The sequence below is a fragment of the Asterias amurensis genome, chromosome 20 (genome assembly GCF_032118995.1).
Source record: "Asterias amurensis chromosome 20, ASM3211899v1".
Classification (NCBI taxonomy): domain Eukaryota; kingdom Metazoa; phylum Echinodermata; class Asteroidea; order Forcipulatida; family Asteriidae; genus Asterias; species Asterias amurensis.
In genome coordinates this window covers 5667130-5686423 of record NC_092667.1, presented here as the reverse complement: position 1 = coordinate 5686423, position 19294 = coordinate 5667130, and the positions used below count along the sequence as shown (strand labels likewise).

General features: G+C 38.9%; 1 protein-coding gene across 2 annotated transcripts in view; it reads right to left on the bottom strand.

Annotated features, from left to right (window-relative positions):
- Nucleotides 1–1823: 1823 nt before the first annotated feature.
- LOC139952761 (uncharacterized) overlaps nucleotides 1824–19294 on the bottom strand; it is a 38419-nt gene continuing 20948 nt past the window's right edge. For both annotated transcript variants that reach the window (XM_071951987.1, XM_071951986.1), the window contains exons 4-9: nucleotides 9919–10221; nucleotides 8656–8921; nucleotides 6704–6776; nucleotides 5941–6117; nucleotides 4309–4405; nucleotides 1824–3562 (exon numbers count right to left, since the gene is read on the bottom strand). In XM_071951987.1, the coding sequence (XP_071808088.1) occupies nucleotides 2701–3562; nucleotides 4309–4405; nucleotides 5941–6117; nucleotides 6704–6776; nucleotides 8656–8921; nucleotides 9919–10221 (1778 nt within the window). In that variant the 3' untranslated portion in view covers nucleotides 1824–2700. The remainder of the gene's footprint in view (nucleotides 3563–4308; nucleotides 4406–5940; nucleotides 6118–6703; nucleotides 6777–8655; nucleotides 8922–9918; nucleotides 10222–19294) is intronic.

The window sequence follows — 19294 nt, the reverse complement described above, 5'->3', positions numbered from 1 at the left end:
GGGGGGAAATAATTTAAAATCATCAATTTTCATTATCCAAACCAGGCTGATGTTTCACTACTGTGAAGTACTTTGTGAATATCTTGGCACACTTTCCTCTTTTGCACACAACAAACAAGAAATGAATGACACATGTATGTGTGTATGGCATACTTTTGTCAATAGAGGGAGCAATTAAAATACTTCTGAAACAATGAATCATTTAGTATTCTCGACCAAAAAACTTGAAATGAGAAAAGCGACTTTTATTTTAAACAAGGACAAATTTGGGTACAAGAGCAAAAGTTTAACTGAAGAGACTACAAATTTTCAACGAGTTTTAACAACTCATTTTGGATCCCTCATTTTTGTTGACGATGAGTTTTTAAGTTTAACAATAACAACTCATTTTTGTTTGTCATTTTTTTGTCAGCCAAAAATGCTCAGCAAAATAGCAACACTGAAAACCCGCCAATATTTTGAAACAAAATACAGTTATTTCCTGTATTCATTTTGTGGGGCTGGATACACAGAATTTCCATGCCGTTAAAAAAGTAATTCACCACTACTGTACAGCTTGACACATGTGCTTTTCAAAATGGCCGCCGTGCCAACTTTCAGTAATTTCCAGAATTTTTTTATATTTTTATTTTGACTGTTTCAAACCCCCACATTTACTGCAAAAGATCTTTACCGAAAGGTATGAATAATGGTCAACTCACCTTGCTTAGTTTGCAGAGATTTTGTCAGCTGAATTGCACATAAATGTGAAAACTGCAGAGGATTTATCTTCAGTGAATGGCGATTTTGTTTTTCTGTGGAGAGAGCAGTCGAATGGACATGCGCCCTCTTGTGTTAAGGTACACCACAACATTCGCTCGTCCCCAGCGCATTGCCGAAACCAAAGGCGCTGGGAGGGGCAAAAGTATCAAGCACGCTCATTGATCTATCGAGAAAAAGCTCAGTCCCATCATGCATCCACTACGATGGCCACTGCACAGTACTTCCTGAATAATAATCTGTGCAAGCTGATTAGCCCATCCCAACGGGCCTGAATAAACTGGGCGCTGGGTGGGGTCGAGCGAAATAGCTAAAGACTCGATCGCGCTAAGCTAAACCCACGTTTATTTTTTAATAACATGCAATTAGCACATTTTGTAACTTTTTTTAAGAGATACCTTTTAGATGTTTTTGAGTATTTTTTAATTTAGCTTAGAATAAGTTGCTTGTCATAGCCGAACCGACGGCGAAAGGCAAGATTGTTTCTTTCAATGAAAGTGCCGAAAAAAGTCAGAACCTAAAGGAAGATTAGAACTAAATAGTTTTTGGAGTGTTGAGAAGGGGTAGGGATAACTTTGATAGATTTGGAGCACCCCTGCTGAACTTTTGAACAAACGTGCGTAATCCTTTTTTAGAGACACGAGGCAAAAACAAATAAAATAAACAGTTGATCGTCCCCTCCCTCATCCTTTTTTATTTTTTCATTATTATATATTTCATTTTAACATTTCTTTTCCAAAAAGAAAAATTTTAAGTGAATTTCTAAATAAACTTACTGATCTTTTAAGAACTGTCAACAACACAGTAAGTGGTGACTTTAAACATGAACTGGTGGCCAAAGTGCTTGGTGACCACCTATAAAAGAAATACAATATAAAAAAGGCCCCCATCCTTCTCTTTTTGGAAAAACCTGGACGATCAACTGGTGTATTATTTTTTACTCGGCCTTAAGGATAATTAGTTCTTCAATTGTTAGTGCAAGTTTACTTTAAGTTAGTGTAATAACGGTAAAGACAACAGAAAGTGGAAATCAAGAAAAAGTGGAAACGCTGTGTATTATTGGATTTACCTTTATTCATAAGTAAGTTGCAAGGAAGTTATCTGATCCCTTTTTCCCTCAAATATTTGAACTTAAAATATACACACACAATTTCCCAAAACATCGAAAGTACATCAGTTAAAAATTTGTACATCTCTTTTCAAATGAGAAAAATAATAAAAATTATTGTCAAAAACATAACTGTTCTATTTTTCCCCCAGAAAATACTATAAAAGAAAAAAATTATACATGCAATTTTGTGCGAAGCAGAAATGAGTAGGATACCAGTCGACTATTGTACAATGGACATGTCTTTTGGCTTGTAATCTTTTTCAGTTTGCTTAAAGTGCGCTCTGCTGCTTTTTGTGATAAAAGGCACTGGAGCAATTTTATTACTCAACAAAACATTTTTAGCATAAAAATTTACTTGGAAACGAGCAGTGGAGAGCTGTTGATAGTATAAAACATTGTGAGAATCGACTCCGTCTGAAGAAACATAATGTTTGAGAAAGAGGTCGTTTCTCACTCAAATAATTAAAACGTGTGTCCAAGTTGAGCTTTAGTCTTGATACAAGACGCACAGTATTTATCTTGAAAAAATATTAACACACAGCGACCAATGCTGAAAGAGCCAGACCCAGACTATTGAATTATTAAATCTGAAAATGCAGATTTACAACAAACCTTTTACTTTATCATCAAACATTAAATCCATTGATTGGTGATAGAGCGCCCTCTGTTGATGGATTGTACAAACCTATATCAAAGTGCCTTATATGATACTATACCTTAAAATTATATAATAATCTATGTAACAATAATTTCCACAGTTACAATCTAATCTTACAAAACAATTACTATTTTTCACAACAATTCCTTTTTCCTAAAAAACAAACACAATCTTAAAATTGACGTAAATGTTTAAGATCTGCTATTAGCGGGGAATTTGAGTTCGAACTGTCCGAGTTAGAATAGCATTCATAGATTTCATTGTCCACCATCATAGTAGTATCAGGGGCTTCCAAGTCATGGCTCCCGTGTTCACTATGGGTGCTGCCTGAGTGATCAAGAAGGGCACCACTTGTTACGGCTTGAACCTCCAAATCATCCGAATCATAGTCACCAGATCCAGCTGATCTCGAATCATCCATCTCTTCTACCCCAGACTCCTCGCAGGCTACCAGTGAGTTCTTACAACTGACTATACCCACAGCAGGGAACAAACTATAGTAGAAATGATCCGACAAACTACTACCAGGTCGTATAGTAGATGCTGTGGTGTCTAGTAAAACAGTTGATAAGGTTCTGTCACTATTATTCGCTGTCTCGCCCTGACTACAGAGCGTGCGCCGTAGAGTCTCAACGTCTGCAACGGATAAGTGCTGGCTCAACGTCCGAATCCTGCGCATGTGCACAGTCTCTAGGATATTCTTGAGCTCTTTCATGACGGGGAATGTTCGACTCTGTCTTCGCTGTCCAGTTGTAGAGCGCCTGGTGTATACACTCCTCCGGATACTCTCTGCTGATGCCTGCAGACCGGTACCGGTCGAGGAACGCTTCGAGTGGAATCCCGATGAGGGCTTGGAACGCTTGGACCCGTAAGTTGTGCGTTCGGACAGCGAGAAGAACTCTGCGGCCGACCCGGAGGTTGAACTTGGCGGAAAATTCAAGGTCATGTACGCCGTGGGCTCGCTTGGATCTATCGAATGTCGGTTGAAGAATTCCGATCCGTAGATGAATGGTTCATGGAAGCGACCCCGTCTCCTGAAAAAAAAAATAAAAAAAAATGTTAGGTTTTGTAAAATCACAAGGATAATTATCCACGCCCTTTTTGTGGCAGAGCTGCCCCATGTTCTTTTCTTGAACAAATCCTCCTAATGAACTTTAAGGGTATGGGAAGGAGGCCGGTATGGTCGGAGATTCTGTCCCCCCCATATGGCCAACTGTGAACAATTTTCTTCGGATAGCGCCCTCTTTTGAATCAAACTCCTACACTAGCTGCCCTTGCATGGCAAAGCAGCCCTGCTACAAATATTTAATAAATTCATTTTAAGAAAATCAAATAAAGAGATAAACTGTAGTGCCATAAAAACGAGATGCAAGTAAAGCAAGAGGCTGAGATAGGACTTGTTTTATTCACATCCATACATAGTATGCATTGTGAAAAAAAACACGCCCCCATTTAGCCCAGAAAATGATCTTATAAGAGACCATGCATTTTGGAGTTGGGCTGTTGGAAGGGCCAATTTACACCCTAATAATAATAACAATAATAATAATAATAATAATAATAATAATAATAATAATAATAATAATAATAATAATAATAATAATAAGACTTGTAATGCGCATGTATCCACCCTGCTGGGTGTTCAAGGCGCATGTAAGTTTCTCACATGGGGGACAGAATATCCGCAGGACAAATTTCCCTACTACACCGGCCGTCTTTTGATAAAAGAAGGAAGCATTCACTAAAATTCATCTATAGGTGTTCTTTGGGTCATTCTTACCTTCTCTTAGAGCGGATGCGGATGTGAATCATTAAGGTTATGAGGAGCATGAAACATGTAGCTGCAAAGAGAACCAGCGCGATGACTACAAGGCTCACTGTAAAGATATAGATCAAACAAATCAATCAAGACATAGCCTCTAGAATTAATTATAGCAGCTTGAAAATATCTCACAAAAAGTTGATATCATGAGAACTTTCCCCTATGAGCTTTTAGAGCAATACACCTCTCTTAATATTTATGCATGTTGTCAAAATTCTTAGCCAAAATGAGGCTTCATTTGTAGGTATGGGCGCACGTCCCCCATCACTTGCGGTGGCTGCGCTCATTGCCTCTTTTTGGGTTAGCATTGTGACATACCTCATGCATAAATATTAAGAGAGGCGTAGACTCTCAGAGTACGTTTCCAGCCTGAACATTTTAGTGCTGCTACCTGGGAACGTTTTTGGTATTACTTGTACGATGGTAATCTATCTTGGGCTGATTCTTTTAAACTGCATCAATCTTATTCTCCCTTTAATCTTTCGTTCTTCCAATGCCGTGATCATTTTTTGTTTGTAAATACTTGCACTTGGACCGCATTGCACCGCTAGACATCCGGAACAACAAGTTTTGCTTATAAGGTATTTAGTAAGCTAGTACAAATATCCAAATCACAGGTCATTTGGAATCTGAAACTTTGCGAGGTCATTGACCTAACACCTTTATAAAAGATGACGCATCTTTCTTAAAATAGCTGCATCTGTTGAATGCTGTCACAGTCCGGAAGGCTACATTTAAGCCACTTTCTAAAAGTGCGAAGCCCCCAGGTCAAGAAAAGGGTAAATCACACTTTAAGAAATGAATTAAAATTTACACTTAATGTAGTTGTCACTAACGAAAGAGAGATCAACAAAGTGACTCTCTGGAATGTATTTTGTCTCACTGCTTAAAAATTTGTTGTGTTATATAATACCCTGATATACATGTACAATGTTGAGCTCTTATACATGTTTTTGTTCCTGCAAGTATACTATTTGGTATAGTTACTTCTTATTATTCACGCAATGCATAGCTTCAAACACCATTTTCAATGTTGTTGAGTTGCTTCTCATCTTTACAGAAAGGCAGATGGTGGGTTAGGTAGGCTGGGGCAAGAGGGGACAAGTCTACAAGGATAAACCTTCAATCAATATCTACAAACCTTATTTTACCACACCCCACCCCCCCCCCAAAAAAAAAAAATAGCTGCCTATATACCAGTCGAAAAGACCTGTGATCTAAATGCAATGGTCCCAAGATTCTATACTTTTATTTAAGTCTTTCCCAAAATGATAATGACAATTAAGCACAAACAAATTCTATAAACTCAAGGAGCAGACAGAGTCTCTGCCAGGAGCACAAGGTGAGTGCCACTTGTTTCTTTTTCAAGGTAACATTTCACTTGTTTAGGCCAAGTAAAAGTCGGTCGTGCGATGGTCAGGCGATGAAAATCTTGACACATGGTCAAAAAAGACACAGTTTTTAGACCTCAGCGATTTGCGCCTGTCAAGATTTACATCGCACGACCATCGCGTGACCAACCATAAACCAGCCTTTATGGTGGTAAACTTAAAGCTTTTGTTATAGCAGTATGTTATTCTGATTATTTACCCGCCGTTTGAGGGTCCATTCCTGTCCCTGGGCTGTCGGGTCCCAGTCCTGGATCGATTGGAGTACCTGCATCACCCTTCGTCAAAGAGGGCGCTTTAGTGGCCATAATGGTCGCCTTGGCTTCATCGCTGGAATCATTATTGTCCCAAGTTATGTTTGGTTTGAAAAATGGGAAATCTGCATGAAAACATAACGTTTGATTAGCAAAGTACCGCTGCCTTGTAGGGTTGACAATTTATTGTGATAGATGCTTTGTATTGATTAAGAATAAAAAGGGAAACTTTTAATCTCAAAGATTAATTCATATAAATTTGATACAACTTCAACAGAGACATTAAGAACAGCAACAAACGCAACACCAAAGGCATCACCAACAGTACCAGCCACAAAAATGACAACCATACAAAAAACACAAAAACCCGCTCAGATTGGAATTGCTACACCAAGTCCTTTTCGAGTTATTGTTTTAGCCATAGTGAGCTTAATACTTATCTGAGGGGGTCCAAAACCAATAGGCTTCTGGGGGATCCCATGACCAATCCACAAACCAAGTTTGGAGTTGATTCGCCAGGGACATAAAAATAACAGCAAGAGCACAACAACAGAAGCAGCAACCACAACAACACTAACAAGAACAGCAGCATGCCTCTCACAATAATAACATCAACAGCAACAACAACAGCAACAGAAACAACAACAGCAACAGCAACAGCAACAACAACAACAACAACAATACAATTACAATAACATTGTCTCTACTTACCACACACTGTAACATTAACATCGTCGATTGCGATATCTGTGTCAGTCCCACTAATAAATCCTTCGAATATGATCTGGTGATATGAAGACAAAAGGCAATTCAAGGCTAATGTTTCGAGCTGCACAAAGAATGGTGCTGGACTGAGTTGGTTTTAGAGATTTGTCTTATACTGTTATAAAATATTGATAGCACATTTTCAATATTAAAGCGAGAAACGAAAGTTCCAGATTTAGAAGTAATTAAACTCACATTTTGAAAAAATTAAACCAAAAGTAGCAATTTTATTAAAAATCTTTTTAAACGTAGAAATCATAGTGTCCTTAACATCCTCAAACGGTTCATGTTTAGAAAATAAATCTCTGGCCAACAAATATTCTGGAAGTCACCAATAAAGATCCACATTAAACTGTTCAATCGGTTTTTTTTTGCATCAAACATCAATAAAAGATAAACTAATCAAAGTCGGCAAAAAAAGTGTACGGTCTGAAAAGCCCAACTCGTGCACCTTGTCACGGTAACTCATGAATATACCCCAGTCACTGCGCATGAAATTCACTGCCGACAAGTTACTTCCAAAACAGGAACGGCTTCGTTTTAAAACTAAAGTTTATCAATTGCTTATTAAGATGGAAGTTGGGACTTCCTCTAAATTACAAATCCTTGACAAATCAGTTCCAAATTGATCTACAGGTGCAACTTGTCACTGGTGGGACGAGGTGAAACATGGCCCTGTGTCTTCATCAGAAAGGGGGGGGGGGCTGGAAGTCAGTCTCAAATTATTACCACAAGTGCCCCGTGTCAATGGTAGAGACATCCACTCCCAGATAGTCAATTTCCCATGTTTGATGAATGGGTGTCAACGATTAAAACCCTTAACTCGACCGACTTCTGCTGATCAGGCTAACAGAGATTAAAATCAGTCTAATTTGTGGCTTGTCTTCCTTTACAGTGTCAAACAATATCTGCAATCACACTTTGGTATAAATAAATTAGAAAGCTGTCAAACAACTTTTGTGGGGGAAAGGGAAGAAACAACTTTTTATCAGTTTTGCGTCTGATCTTTCAGGTTTCTATCAATATTGTGTCCCACTTTTTTGGAACATGATTCCTAGGATTACAAAATAGCCATACTCGCTCATTGTAACTAGGCTTTCTCCTGACTACTCCTTCGCCCCTCCCCTACCCCTTCAACTCTCTTTTTGTTTTGCTTCTAATGGTCCTAATTTTGGCATTATTTCTTGTGCATTTTCTGTGTTTAGCTCAAATTGCTGTTAAATTCTGCACTCTCTTCAGTCTTTTCTATCGTGTTTTTGTTTTGTTAATGTCTTTGCTTATTGTTGTTACGTTATCTAAGGCTTACCCTCACAAGCCTTGGCTGATTTGAATAGCCTATTTACTAATTTCTTAATGTTAGCTTTTTTTCTTCTTAAAATCATCGACCATGTTTACTCATGTACTGCTTGTATTGTACTAGTGATTCTGTCTTTTTAGATTGTGAGCACAGAAATAAATGTAATTGAATTGGAAGTAACTACAAATGAATGGTAAACTTGTGGGTTCAACAAAGTGTACAGCACCTCTTTTATGTGAGAGTTGCTCTGAAAAGAGCCGGTGTGGTCTTGATGTTTCGAACAGTACTGCTCGTCTTCAGGAGTAATGATTGATATTGTAAAATCTTTGGTTACTTCACCTGACCACTGACCTAATGGAAGTTAGATTGCGCTAATAAGCCCGGTTCATACTTTCTGCGAATGTGAATGCGAAGCGAATGTTGAAGTCACGATTTTCGCAGCAGTTTAGCTCTGGACAACTCATCCCACTTGCGCATACCGCTGCGAAAGGATACCGGTAGTTGTGAGGTCAAATTCACGTCAAACTCGCCTTACATTCGCATTCACAGGAAGTATGAACCGGGCTTAAGTTTCTTGTAAACACATGTTGAAAGTACTTACCCTAAATGTACCATTGCACTGGATACGTATTTCAGCTTCCATCCACACGCTACCCGCACTAGTAGATGCCTTAAACACTAAGTCCTGCTGCTGGCAAGCAAAGACCTTTAAGGTACCCGCTGTTGGGTTCTCTTGAGCATTCCACAAATGGTAGAAAAACTTGAGATCTGCTTCCAGAGAGTCCGGAATCGTGATGGGTGGGGACATGATGCGAGCATGCCCGCTCGTCCGGCCGTTCTTTGCGGCGACCAGGTGGGCAAAGTGTCCTGTAAAGTTTGGAGTAAGAATTGTTGCTAAAAGTGAGGTGTTTGTTTGATGTGTTTCTTCAATTGGGTATCACAAAAAAGTATAAAAAACATGAATTAGTAGTTATAGATGTCTGCAGCTGAGAAACCCAACAAGCTGTTTTTGTAGACCTTTTAGTATTGACAGTAAAGTTATTCATATTGGACATTGGACTTTCTCATAGGTTTGCACAGTGAACGTCTACTCTGCTATTTCACGACAATACTGGACATATTTACTTGTACAGTAAATATACTTTGCTATTTCGGTAGTATTGAACATTGGCTATTTACATAGGTTTGCACAGTGAACGTCTACTCTGCTATTTCGATATTAGACATATTGATTTACTTGTATAGTTAATATACTTTGCTATTTCGGTAGTTTTGAACATTGGCTATTTACATAGGTTTGCACAGTGAACGTCTACTCTGCTATTTCGATATTAGACATATTGATTTACTTGTACAGTTAATATACTTTGCTATTTCAGTAGTTTTGAACATTGGCTATTTACATGTACATAGGTTTGCACAGTGAACGTCTCAACTCTGCTATTTCGGTATTTGAAATATTGATTTACTTGTACAGTTAATATACTTTGCTATTTCGGTAATATTGAACATTGGCTATTTACATAGGTTTGCACAGTGAACGTCTCTACTCTGCTATTTCGATGTTTGACATATTGATTTACTTGTACAGTTAATATACTTTGTTATTTTGGTAATATTGAACATTGGCTATTTGCATAGGTTTCTACAGTGAATGTGTACTTTTCTATTTCGAGTTTGGACACTTAACATTAACATGTACTTTGTACAGTGAATATACGTTGCTATTTCAATATTGAACGTTGGACATTGACACCGGTTGGTATAAGGAATATGTACTTTTCTAACTCGATATTGGACATATTTTGACATTATAGGTTTGTATGTGAATATACAATGTCCAATATCAAACTAACTAACATACCTGACTGATTCCCATAAGTGTGATCCACAAAATGCCTCCCTGGTTGCATCTTTGGCGGCAGATCAAGAAAGATGTTCCCGTTATCCGCATCCCATTCATCCACTGGATCAGGTACCTGAATTAGACCCATGGGACCCGGCCACGATTCGGCCCGAATGCTGCCTCTCTTCCTCCGGAGATGGCGTAGTCTTCGCTGGTGGTTGATGGGCGCTAAGCCTCGATGGACCTCCCAGTCAAAATCATCACTCGGGTCTTGCTCGATCTTGCAATCCTCATTCGACTCGAACGTGCAGTGATATACAACTGTTAGAACAAAACAAAACATTATATATTATATGGGATTTGAAGCATTGCATGGTGAGATATCAATATATCTTTGGTAACACCGTGTGTGACTACTTGCTAAGTACATAACGTAGACATGTAATGGTATAGATGACAAAAGCAAGCTTGTCAAAACGTTGAGACCAATTAAGAACTCATTGGAAGCTTTTACGTCAACACTTGATAATTCTTTTCTTTCTTCCTCATAGATTTTAGCCTTGCTTGGGGCAAACTTGCAAAACAAAAATAATAATACAAAATAAACTAATCGCACCCAAAGCAAAAAATTATGTTTTCCCCTTAAATTTTAAATGCCCCTCCTTCCAGGAAATGCTGATAAACAATAATTGGCCTTAGACCAAGTTAAGTATGCTTAAGTCCATTACCTAAAGGTCGTTTCCTATTCCGCAAATAACAAAACAAAATTATTGAAGTCTCTTTAAAAACTGTTAAAGGTAACGTTAAGAATGCTATTTAGAGTATGTCACCTAAATAAAGAAAGATAAAGTGCATACTTAATCAGGTTTTGGGAACATGGGAATCCTGCGATCATCCCTTACAGTGTTGTTTACAAACAGTAAAACAAGGTGCAGCATGGTTTTACTATGCAATCCCTGATGTTATTATTTAAAAGAGTCGGTGGGCCGTGCTACTCCCAACGTTTCGACTAGGGTGCTCTAGTTGACACAACTAACTTCTTGAGCTGAACAAGGTCTGCCGTTATGTGAAGTAATACACCAAGTAAAAGGAAAACCAGACTTTTTCAAGAATCATTTGTGCGGCTCATGAATTATACTCTTTAACTTTTAAAAACATCTTTCCAACCATACTCATTTCACAGCAAAGGAGTGATTTTAAGCCCCGAACTCCCAAATTAGAAGTCAATGTGCCCCTTTAAGATGCGCTAAAGACCAAACACTTCCGTGAACCTATGATACAATTTGCAAAACATCCACGGTACCTGTGCTACATTTAACCCATAACAAAATGGATGTCCCCTTTCCACGTTGTCAACATTGACAACAGTCATGATCGATCTACATGGGTTATATCTTTATTAACCAGCAACACATGTCCGATTTATCTGTTTAATTCACACAGATTCACTGGCACCATATTGTAATTAGGAAACTACACAGTGCTAATCCGCCTTGTCGTTCTGCAAGGCTATAGTATGAAGGGATGTTTGATCCACAGTAAGATTTCTTTCTTTCGCTTCACAGCCAGAGTTTTTACCAACTGAGCCTCGAGTTGTTGCCAACCGAGGTTTGAAATCTATGGAAAGCCACAAATGCAAAACAAAGCAAACGGCCGAAGCTCAACAATGCCACACAACTATTTAAAAACAGAGTTGATTTTTTGTGTGAAACAAAGCAACCAATGATCATGGGAGATATTTTATTTCATTGAAAGTTTGCAGAAAATGTTGAATTTACTAACATTCGGCCATTCAATGCCAACCAGCACGGTTTGTTTATCCATGACGTGGTGTTGACCTGCATTCAAAAACTCAACCGTTATGATCTGGCGCAACTTAGTTCCCACGGGTGATTGGTCTCTGGTGTTTTTTAACCCCAGTAGGCGCTGCTCGCTCGATAGGTAATGATGCCACTGAAAGAGACTGGGTTATTTGTGACATTGTGGTGCTCAGCAAAATAATGTGCATTCAAACACACAACTCAAATACATACTGGTTAATGCTTCTTCTTAAAATACGGAAGCCCAATGGTGCCAGACTGAACTGTTACTGACGCGTGTAATAAAGGTATTGGTATCAGAGTATTATTGGCAAGGCAATGGGCTTCCGTACCTTTGGGTTCTAGTGTTGTTTTAGAACCATGTATCAAGCTAAGGTCATCCCTATAGTCGTTATCTTCAGAAAAGAAATGTTTTCTGTAAGGTCAAATTGATGACAGTATGTTACTCTTAAATGTTAAACTTACCATATCTAGTCACATTTCCAAAGCCCAAGGCCTGGAGTGCATAGAAATTAAGCAAATGCTCTTAGTGTATGTCCCTGCCTTGAGTTGGGAAATTAAACTTTGGCTTGACATGTTTTCATGAGGAAACATTAATTTAAAGAATGACGGTAAAAGGAGATCAATTGCTTCAATTTTGTATTCCTGAGATTGATGTACCCGGGGTCGGAAGGTGCTAGCTAAGGGGGGCTCCCCTCAGCCCCCGAGGCTCCCCCTAGCCTTTGGGGCTCCCCCTTGCGCAGGGTCCCATGGGGATAAGGAGACCAAAGTGCCAGGAAACCCCCGCCTTCGGTGATAAAACACAAACACGTCCTGCCTACATTTTCTAAGTGCTATCGGCAGGTCTCACCGCTTATTATAATTTAACAGGGCTTTTGAGAATTTACTCTCAGAGATAAAAATAATTTATAATTGGAAACATTCCGTACTCTGGTATAAAAATAGAACTGGATATACGGATGTTTTAGACTTCATGGAAGTTGACCGTACATGTAAGGGGTAAAGTTATTATTGATGTAGCTTGCATAATTATGTTTTACTATAAATATAATATAATGTAATCCACAAATTTCTTTCATTGCCCCGTTGGAGCTTAAAGGTATTATGATACAAAAAAGTCGCACACAGTGTTCATGTTTCGTGTGATCGACCACGTATGTACATGTACATGACTTAATGTGGATTCTGAGGAATGTTACTGTCAGATTCATTTCTCAGATTGTGTATTCCAATTACTGAATATTCTTCCAGCATGAACTGAATAATACGCTCTGACTTTCCGGAGTTAAAGTTAGTTGTTTTAGTTTTATTTTATATACACTGTAGTTCCATTGAACAGTTCCAAAAACCCAAAGAAGACTTTCCCTTTAAACCATATACTTAGACCATAGAGCAAGGAACAGAAGGAGTTACAACTAGTCGAACTTCAAAGGTACCATGTGTGTTACCGCGGTCAGTTTTACAACCAGCGCTAATGACTTTGCTCTATGTTTAAACACAGTGAATACTATGCTAAATAGTCATGCCTAATTTCAATGTTATGTTTATGGTTTGAAATTATTGCTTTACCGTATGTGTGTCTTAGCGCGCACATCAACGAAGCACGCAGCCCCAGCAATTGAAGTTCTACATGGCACACGAACGCACACCCTTCACGCACACGCTCACAGATGCCATGTTGGTAGGGCAGATTTGAACAGTGATGTCATTTTCAGTACGGTCGAGTGGTGTTCGCTGTTGATATTTCAATCTCTTTGACCCTCTTATTAACTTGGTTATCACAAACCACATCATCCTTATGTCGACCCCGTACTAATTATGTCTTAGTGATTAGACAAGTCACAAACCCAGTCATGTCTATTAACTGATATGAATTGAAGTCATAAGCAATTTCCTCTCGCTCTGTAAACACGTCGCAGGTTCTTGACAGTCCTAAGCCACAAACCTAAGGTGATTACAGTTCCAGGATTTCAGTTACGATCGGGCGTAGTGGTCTCTCTCCTCGCTTTCTTAACATATCTCTAAGATCCTGGTTTGAAACCTGCCATGAGCGCTATGGATTGGGTTTTCAGTCCCTAAATGATTGCGTGTGTTTCCCCATAAACAGTTCTAAAACTAAAAAACTACTTCTCTCCATCGCTTTTTTTTGCTACGTTTATATGTGATTAACTTTGATTTTCTTCGTTGTTTTTTCGTTCATTATTCTCTTGCAACTTTGATGACCAATTGAGTCCAAATTTTCACAGATTTGTAAAGCATATGTTTGGGATACATCAAGTGAGAATACTAGCCTTTGACAGTTACCAAAGGTGTCCCGTGCCTTTAAGCAGAACTGACTACATCTCAGGAATCATAATTATCTTGTTAAAAAAACGGACACGAAAAACGGGGATCTTAAATAAAAAGGTGGGCGTTCCTATAGAAATGCTTCCTGCATGGATTCGCTCGATACATCAAAAAATGAAAACAAATCATGGGGTGAAAATTTTCTTTGCCGTTCAAGGCTTCAGTATCATGATAAAAAGTATGGTTCCCTTTCCATCTTCTATGGCTATGTAATCACAGTCGCCATATTGACTGCGCGTTGCAATCGTAGATGAGCAATCAGTGATGACAGAGTCAGCCCGGCAGGGGGGTAGGTTGGGTACACGACCTTCCTGGGAAGAGCAACTTCTTGGGTTACAACTACTTGGGTAACATCTTGATTCTGGAGTGTCATGGGCAAGCGTGTGGATTCGGGTCCCAGAAGATAGCACTTGTGGATTCTGATCCCAGAAGATAACACTTTTGCCATTGAGCAAGGGGGGTGGGGGGGGGGGGTCGATTTGGTACAAGACCTCGCTGGGAAGGGGCAGCTACGTACTTCGGTTACACCAAGCGTTTGAAACATCTTGATTCTGTGGTGTTGTGGGGATTCAGGTACCCCCTATGTTCACTTTACTTTAACAGACACAATTCTACTCTAGAACAGAAGTATTAAACCCACCTGAAATTATCTAAAGAATTCACGAGTTTCTAAGCCCACCATGCAGACATAGAGGGGGGGGGGACACCATGCCCCAAAATGATATTATTAGCTCTGTACACATGTCGGAGTAATGAGCTCATGCTTTGTTTTCTTTGCCCTTGTTATGAATGAAAGTTAGGACGCCTAAGTAAAATTCATCCGCTTGGAAAGATGTGAGTTTAGTAATAACTGGTCATCATAACCCCACTTTTTCCGGTCACGTGCTCTCCTTCCTAACCCATTAAGAGTTCCTGTACCAATCAGATACCTCTATCAGTGTCGGTTCAGAATGAAATTCGGGTCATCCGCTCTCTCCGTAGTCTACTCATGGCACCGTGGGAGCACAGAGAAAGTCAAACGGGACCGCAGGGCACTTTACACGGTAAAGAATCTCCTCCAGGGAGCATCGGCAAGAGACCGTCTCGTGAAAATTGCCGCAAAATCTAGGTCTATATAGCATGCAGACTAGGACAGATATATATCATAGAAATGTTTCATCCGGAAAACCTATTTTAGTTTTATGTACATGTTTAAGCTTTCCTAATTTAACCACGACTATGTTACTTCTCTCCTGTTTCCTGTAATAATCCATATTCAAGAGTTAAAGGCACATCTGGTAATTACTCAAAATAACTGTTAGCATAAAACAACAATGGAGAGCTGTTACGAAGTGGTGAGAAACGGCTCCCTCTGAAGTAAGGTTGGTTTTTGAGAAAGAGGTAATTTCTCACTCAAATATTTGAATCTGATAAAAGACATACATTGAAGGGCAAAGCCTTTTTAGGCATCTGAAAGTACACACAAGGGTGTTTTTTCTTTCATTATGCTCTTGCAACTTCGATGACCATTTCTTTTAGTCAAACTTTTTGCTTGTGTGGAATGCTCATCTTTGACAAGGGGTGTCTGACTGTCCAGTGCATTTATGTACGTGTATAATATAATGGATTAGATTGTTTATGCCTCTTCATCAGTACCAGTGTCCTGTTTAAGCTTGGGCGATATCGATTTACTTTATTCACGATATATCGCCGACAAGATATCGCGATATTCGATATAATCGCGACTAATTAAATTTGACATCATCACTGTCTTCAAACTCCCAGTGAAAGTTGTTGAAGAGACAGTCATAGCATAAGAGAGGTGTTCTAATGACCTGTTCTTCTGGTTTTACTCCAAACCTATGGGGTGCAAGATGTCTCAGCTAAGAAATAAATCGCGATATTGCGATACTTAATCGATATCGCGATACATCGTGATATATCGCGATATATCAATTTCGATTAAAACCAAATCGATCTGATATCGAAATCGTTTCCAAATTAGTGTCGCGATATTCGATAATATCGTGATATCGCCCAAGCTTACCTCTGTTCATAAATTATCGCTCCAGACACCAGGAATGCTAGACACACTCAACTCATTGATATTCAGCCATCTGTTTTCTACACCTTAGTCAATTTCTGGTCCTCCTCTATTTATTTCCGAATCCACTCTTAAGGGAGTTCGGATGAAGGTTTTTGGATGTACAGTCTGTAATAATGTAGCATCCTATACAAGCGGCATTCGAGGATTGGATCTGGTTCCTGCCCCTCCCCAGGCATCCCGGTGTGGAAAGCTAAGATTACCGCAGGATGCAGACTAAAAAATAGTCAAAATGTTTTAAGGCTGGAAGTGAGGTGGGATTAAAGGTCTTAAACTAAATGTTAACAAATTTAAGTTAGTTGATTTCAGCTGATAAGAGTTATTATGGAAGAGTGATCCCTGAACATCTAGTAAAAAAGTATTTCAGAGGCTGCATTATGTCCTTCACTATTTTTAGCCAGCCTACTGGCCACCGTAAATTGCAATTTGCCAAATTCATCCAAAACGAGTGAAACAAATCTTAAGTCAGGTAACAAAGGCAAAGGTTTTAGAAAATAAATAAATATATAAATACATACATTGTACATGTACATTGTACAAAAATAATGAAACGACAGGAGCCATTTTGTTTTGGTCCTATAGGTTCAAAAAATTGATTCCCAATCACATGTTATGTTTGTCCAAAGGTACTAGTAAATTGATGAATTCTCTTTCTTACCCCATTATTTGACCTCGGCTCAATTTCAAACAAAAATTTATGGCTCGTTTTTATGTTCGCCATTTACTTCAAGTTCGTCATAATTAGTTTCGATTTTTGCAAACAGGCAACAGTCATTACAGGAGGTTTTCAAATGATATCCTAACTCGATTTTGACAAACATCCTCTAATGTTCTCTAAATGACTGGCACTGGTATGAACTTAATACTTAGCTTGACCCTAGCTTGATCTTAATTGACTTATTATAGGCCTACCATGACTAGGAATCCTTTTTGTTTTACCTGCTTTGTGTGTTTGAGGAAAATACAGTCACTAAACGACGCTGGTTGGGTGTGTGTTTCTTTTTGTTTTGAAAGTTTAAAAAGTGGACAGTCTCTCTGGGGAGTGAATCAACTTGTCTGAATGAACTGTCTAAGGAGAAGGAAACCAGACGTCTCAGTCTATTTTTGTCCCAACCCAACCCTTCCTTTCAATCAAAACAAAATGGCTTCTCGTCATCGTACAATAAGATAGATCTGGCATGATAACCAGTTCAATTTGAATGGGGTCTGCCCAGGAAGCTGGTGTAATTGCCATGGCCTGGCGAAGGGGAAATCTTTGATAAAAACAGCCGAAGTAATAAACCCTTTCTGTTTTGTATTGTTGGAATCCCTTGTAGATGTTGTACCATCGTCATCACAATGTGTTTTGGTTGTAGGCTTAATACATTCCATATGACATGGACATCTAAGGAGTTTTGCAATACGCCTTGCTGTGATAGTGCTCCCTGGAGCTTATTCTATATTATGTGTACTTAATAGCATTCTCCTGAAGACGAGCAGAGTATACGTCGAGACCAAACCAGCTCTTTTCAGAGCCACCACTCCTTCAAAAGAGATTTACACATGGTTGTACCCGCAAGTTTACTATTAATATTTATATATAGTTACTCTTATTATCAATCTTGTTGATGTCCATCTCTGATGAGTTTTTAAACTGTTCAATATAACACTAACACTCAGTCAATGGCGGTCTATAGCAGTCAGTGATGGTCTACAGCGGTCTATAACAGTCTTACCGATCTATAATTGTCTAAACCGGTCCTAAACGGTCTATACCGGATAACTACAGTCTTTACCGGTCTACACCGGTCTACAACAGTGTACACATGGTCAGTACAAGTTTACAAGGGTCCAGTTTCTAGTATATAATTTGAGCACTGATGCCATTTGCCAAATGATCACCTCACTAAATGTTAATGGTTAAAGGCAGATTTGGCTGGAGACATGTATATCAGCTATTGTTGGGTGTTCAGAAAGGGACTGTTTAGTTTTGTTTTAAAAGCAAATTAACCTTAAAGGATCTGTACACGTTTGGTATTGACTCTGAAAATAAATGGCAACAAACTTGCTTGGCCGAATCCCAATTTCGAGCGCTGGACTTCTGCCAATATTAATGATCATCTTAATGATAAGTGTATCTATTTTGGCTGGAGATATTATCAGCTAGTGTTGGCTGTTGCGATAGGGACTGTCTATAGTTCTGATTAAGCAAGTTAACCTGAAGGGTCTGTACTGTTTGATAACTCTGAACATAAATGGCAAAATGTGAATAAGACACCAGTTCCTGGTTCACTTTCCAACTACACCTCCACACAGTAATATCGCATGCTAAAAGAGTGACTGGTCCACTCCTCTAATAACCGAATCTTGTTGTTCAGATAAGCAGTCAGTGGTGTTGTGTCATCCTTAAACCAATTTGTTTGGTTTCGCAAGATGTCTGGGTTTTTGTAATTCCTTCCACAAAGTACCACTTAGTTTATTAGAACGGACCATCCCAAGACGTACAATTGGATTGTCTATAAATTGGTTGGTGATTTAATTTACCCAAAGAAGACCAAAGACCTAGCCAAGTTCAACGCAAAGTCCCTGGTGTGGCTGGTACAACGGGGTACACCCATAATTCTGTCTGTTTTGGGACTATCAGACGATGACAAATGGTGGCGAAAAGTTGGCAAAGACTGAGTGACTTGTCGCCATATTTGGGAAACTTTCACATGGGAAGTTTGTTCATTCGAGTCTTAGTCCCTCAATAGACTACTGTATGGACGGAGGTGGGACTGCAAGACAAACATGAAGAAAAGTGTCAAGTCTAATAAAACTAAAAACTCCTGCTTCAGCTTAAAGACAGAGGACACTATTGGTAATTGTCAAAGACCAGTCTTCACAGTTGGTGTATCTCAACATATGCATAAAATAACAAACCTGTGAAAATTTGAGCTCAATCGGTCATCGAACTTGCGAGATAATAATGAAAGAAAAAAAAAACTTTCACACGAAGTTGTGTGCGTTTAGATGGTTGATTTCGAGACCTCAAGTTCTAAATCTGAGGTCTCGAAATCAAATTCGTGGAAAGATACTTCTTTCTCGAAAACTATGGCACTTCAGAGGGAGCTGTTTCTCATAATGTTTTATACTATCGACCTCTCCCAGTTACTCGTAATCAAGA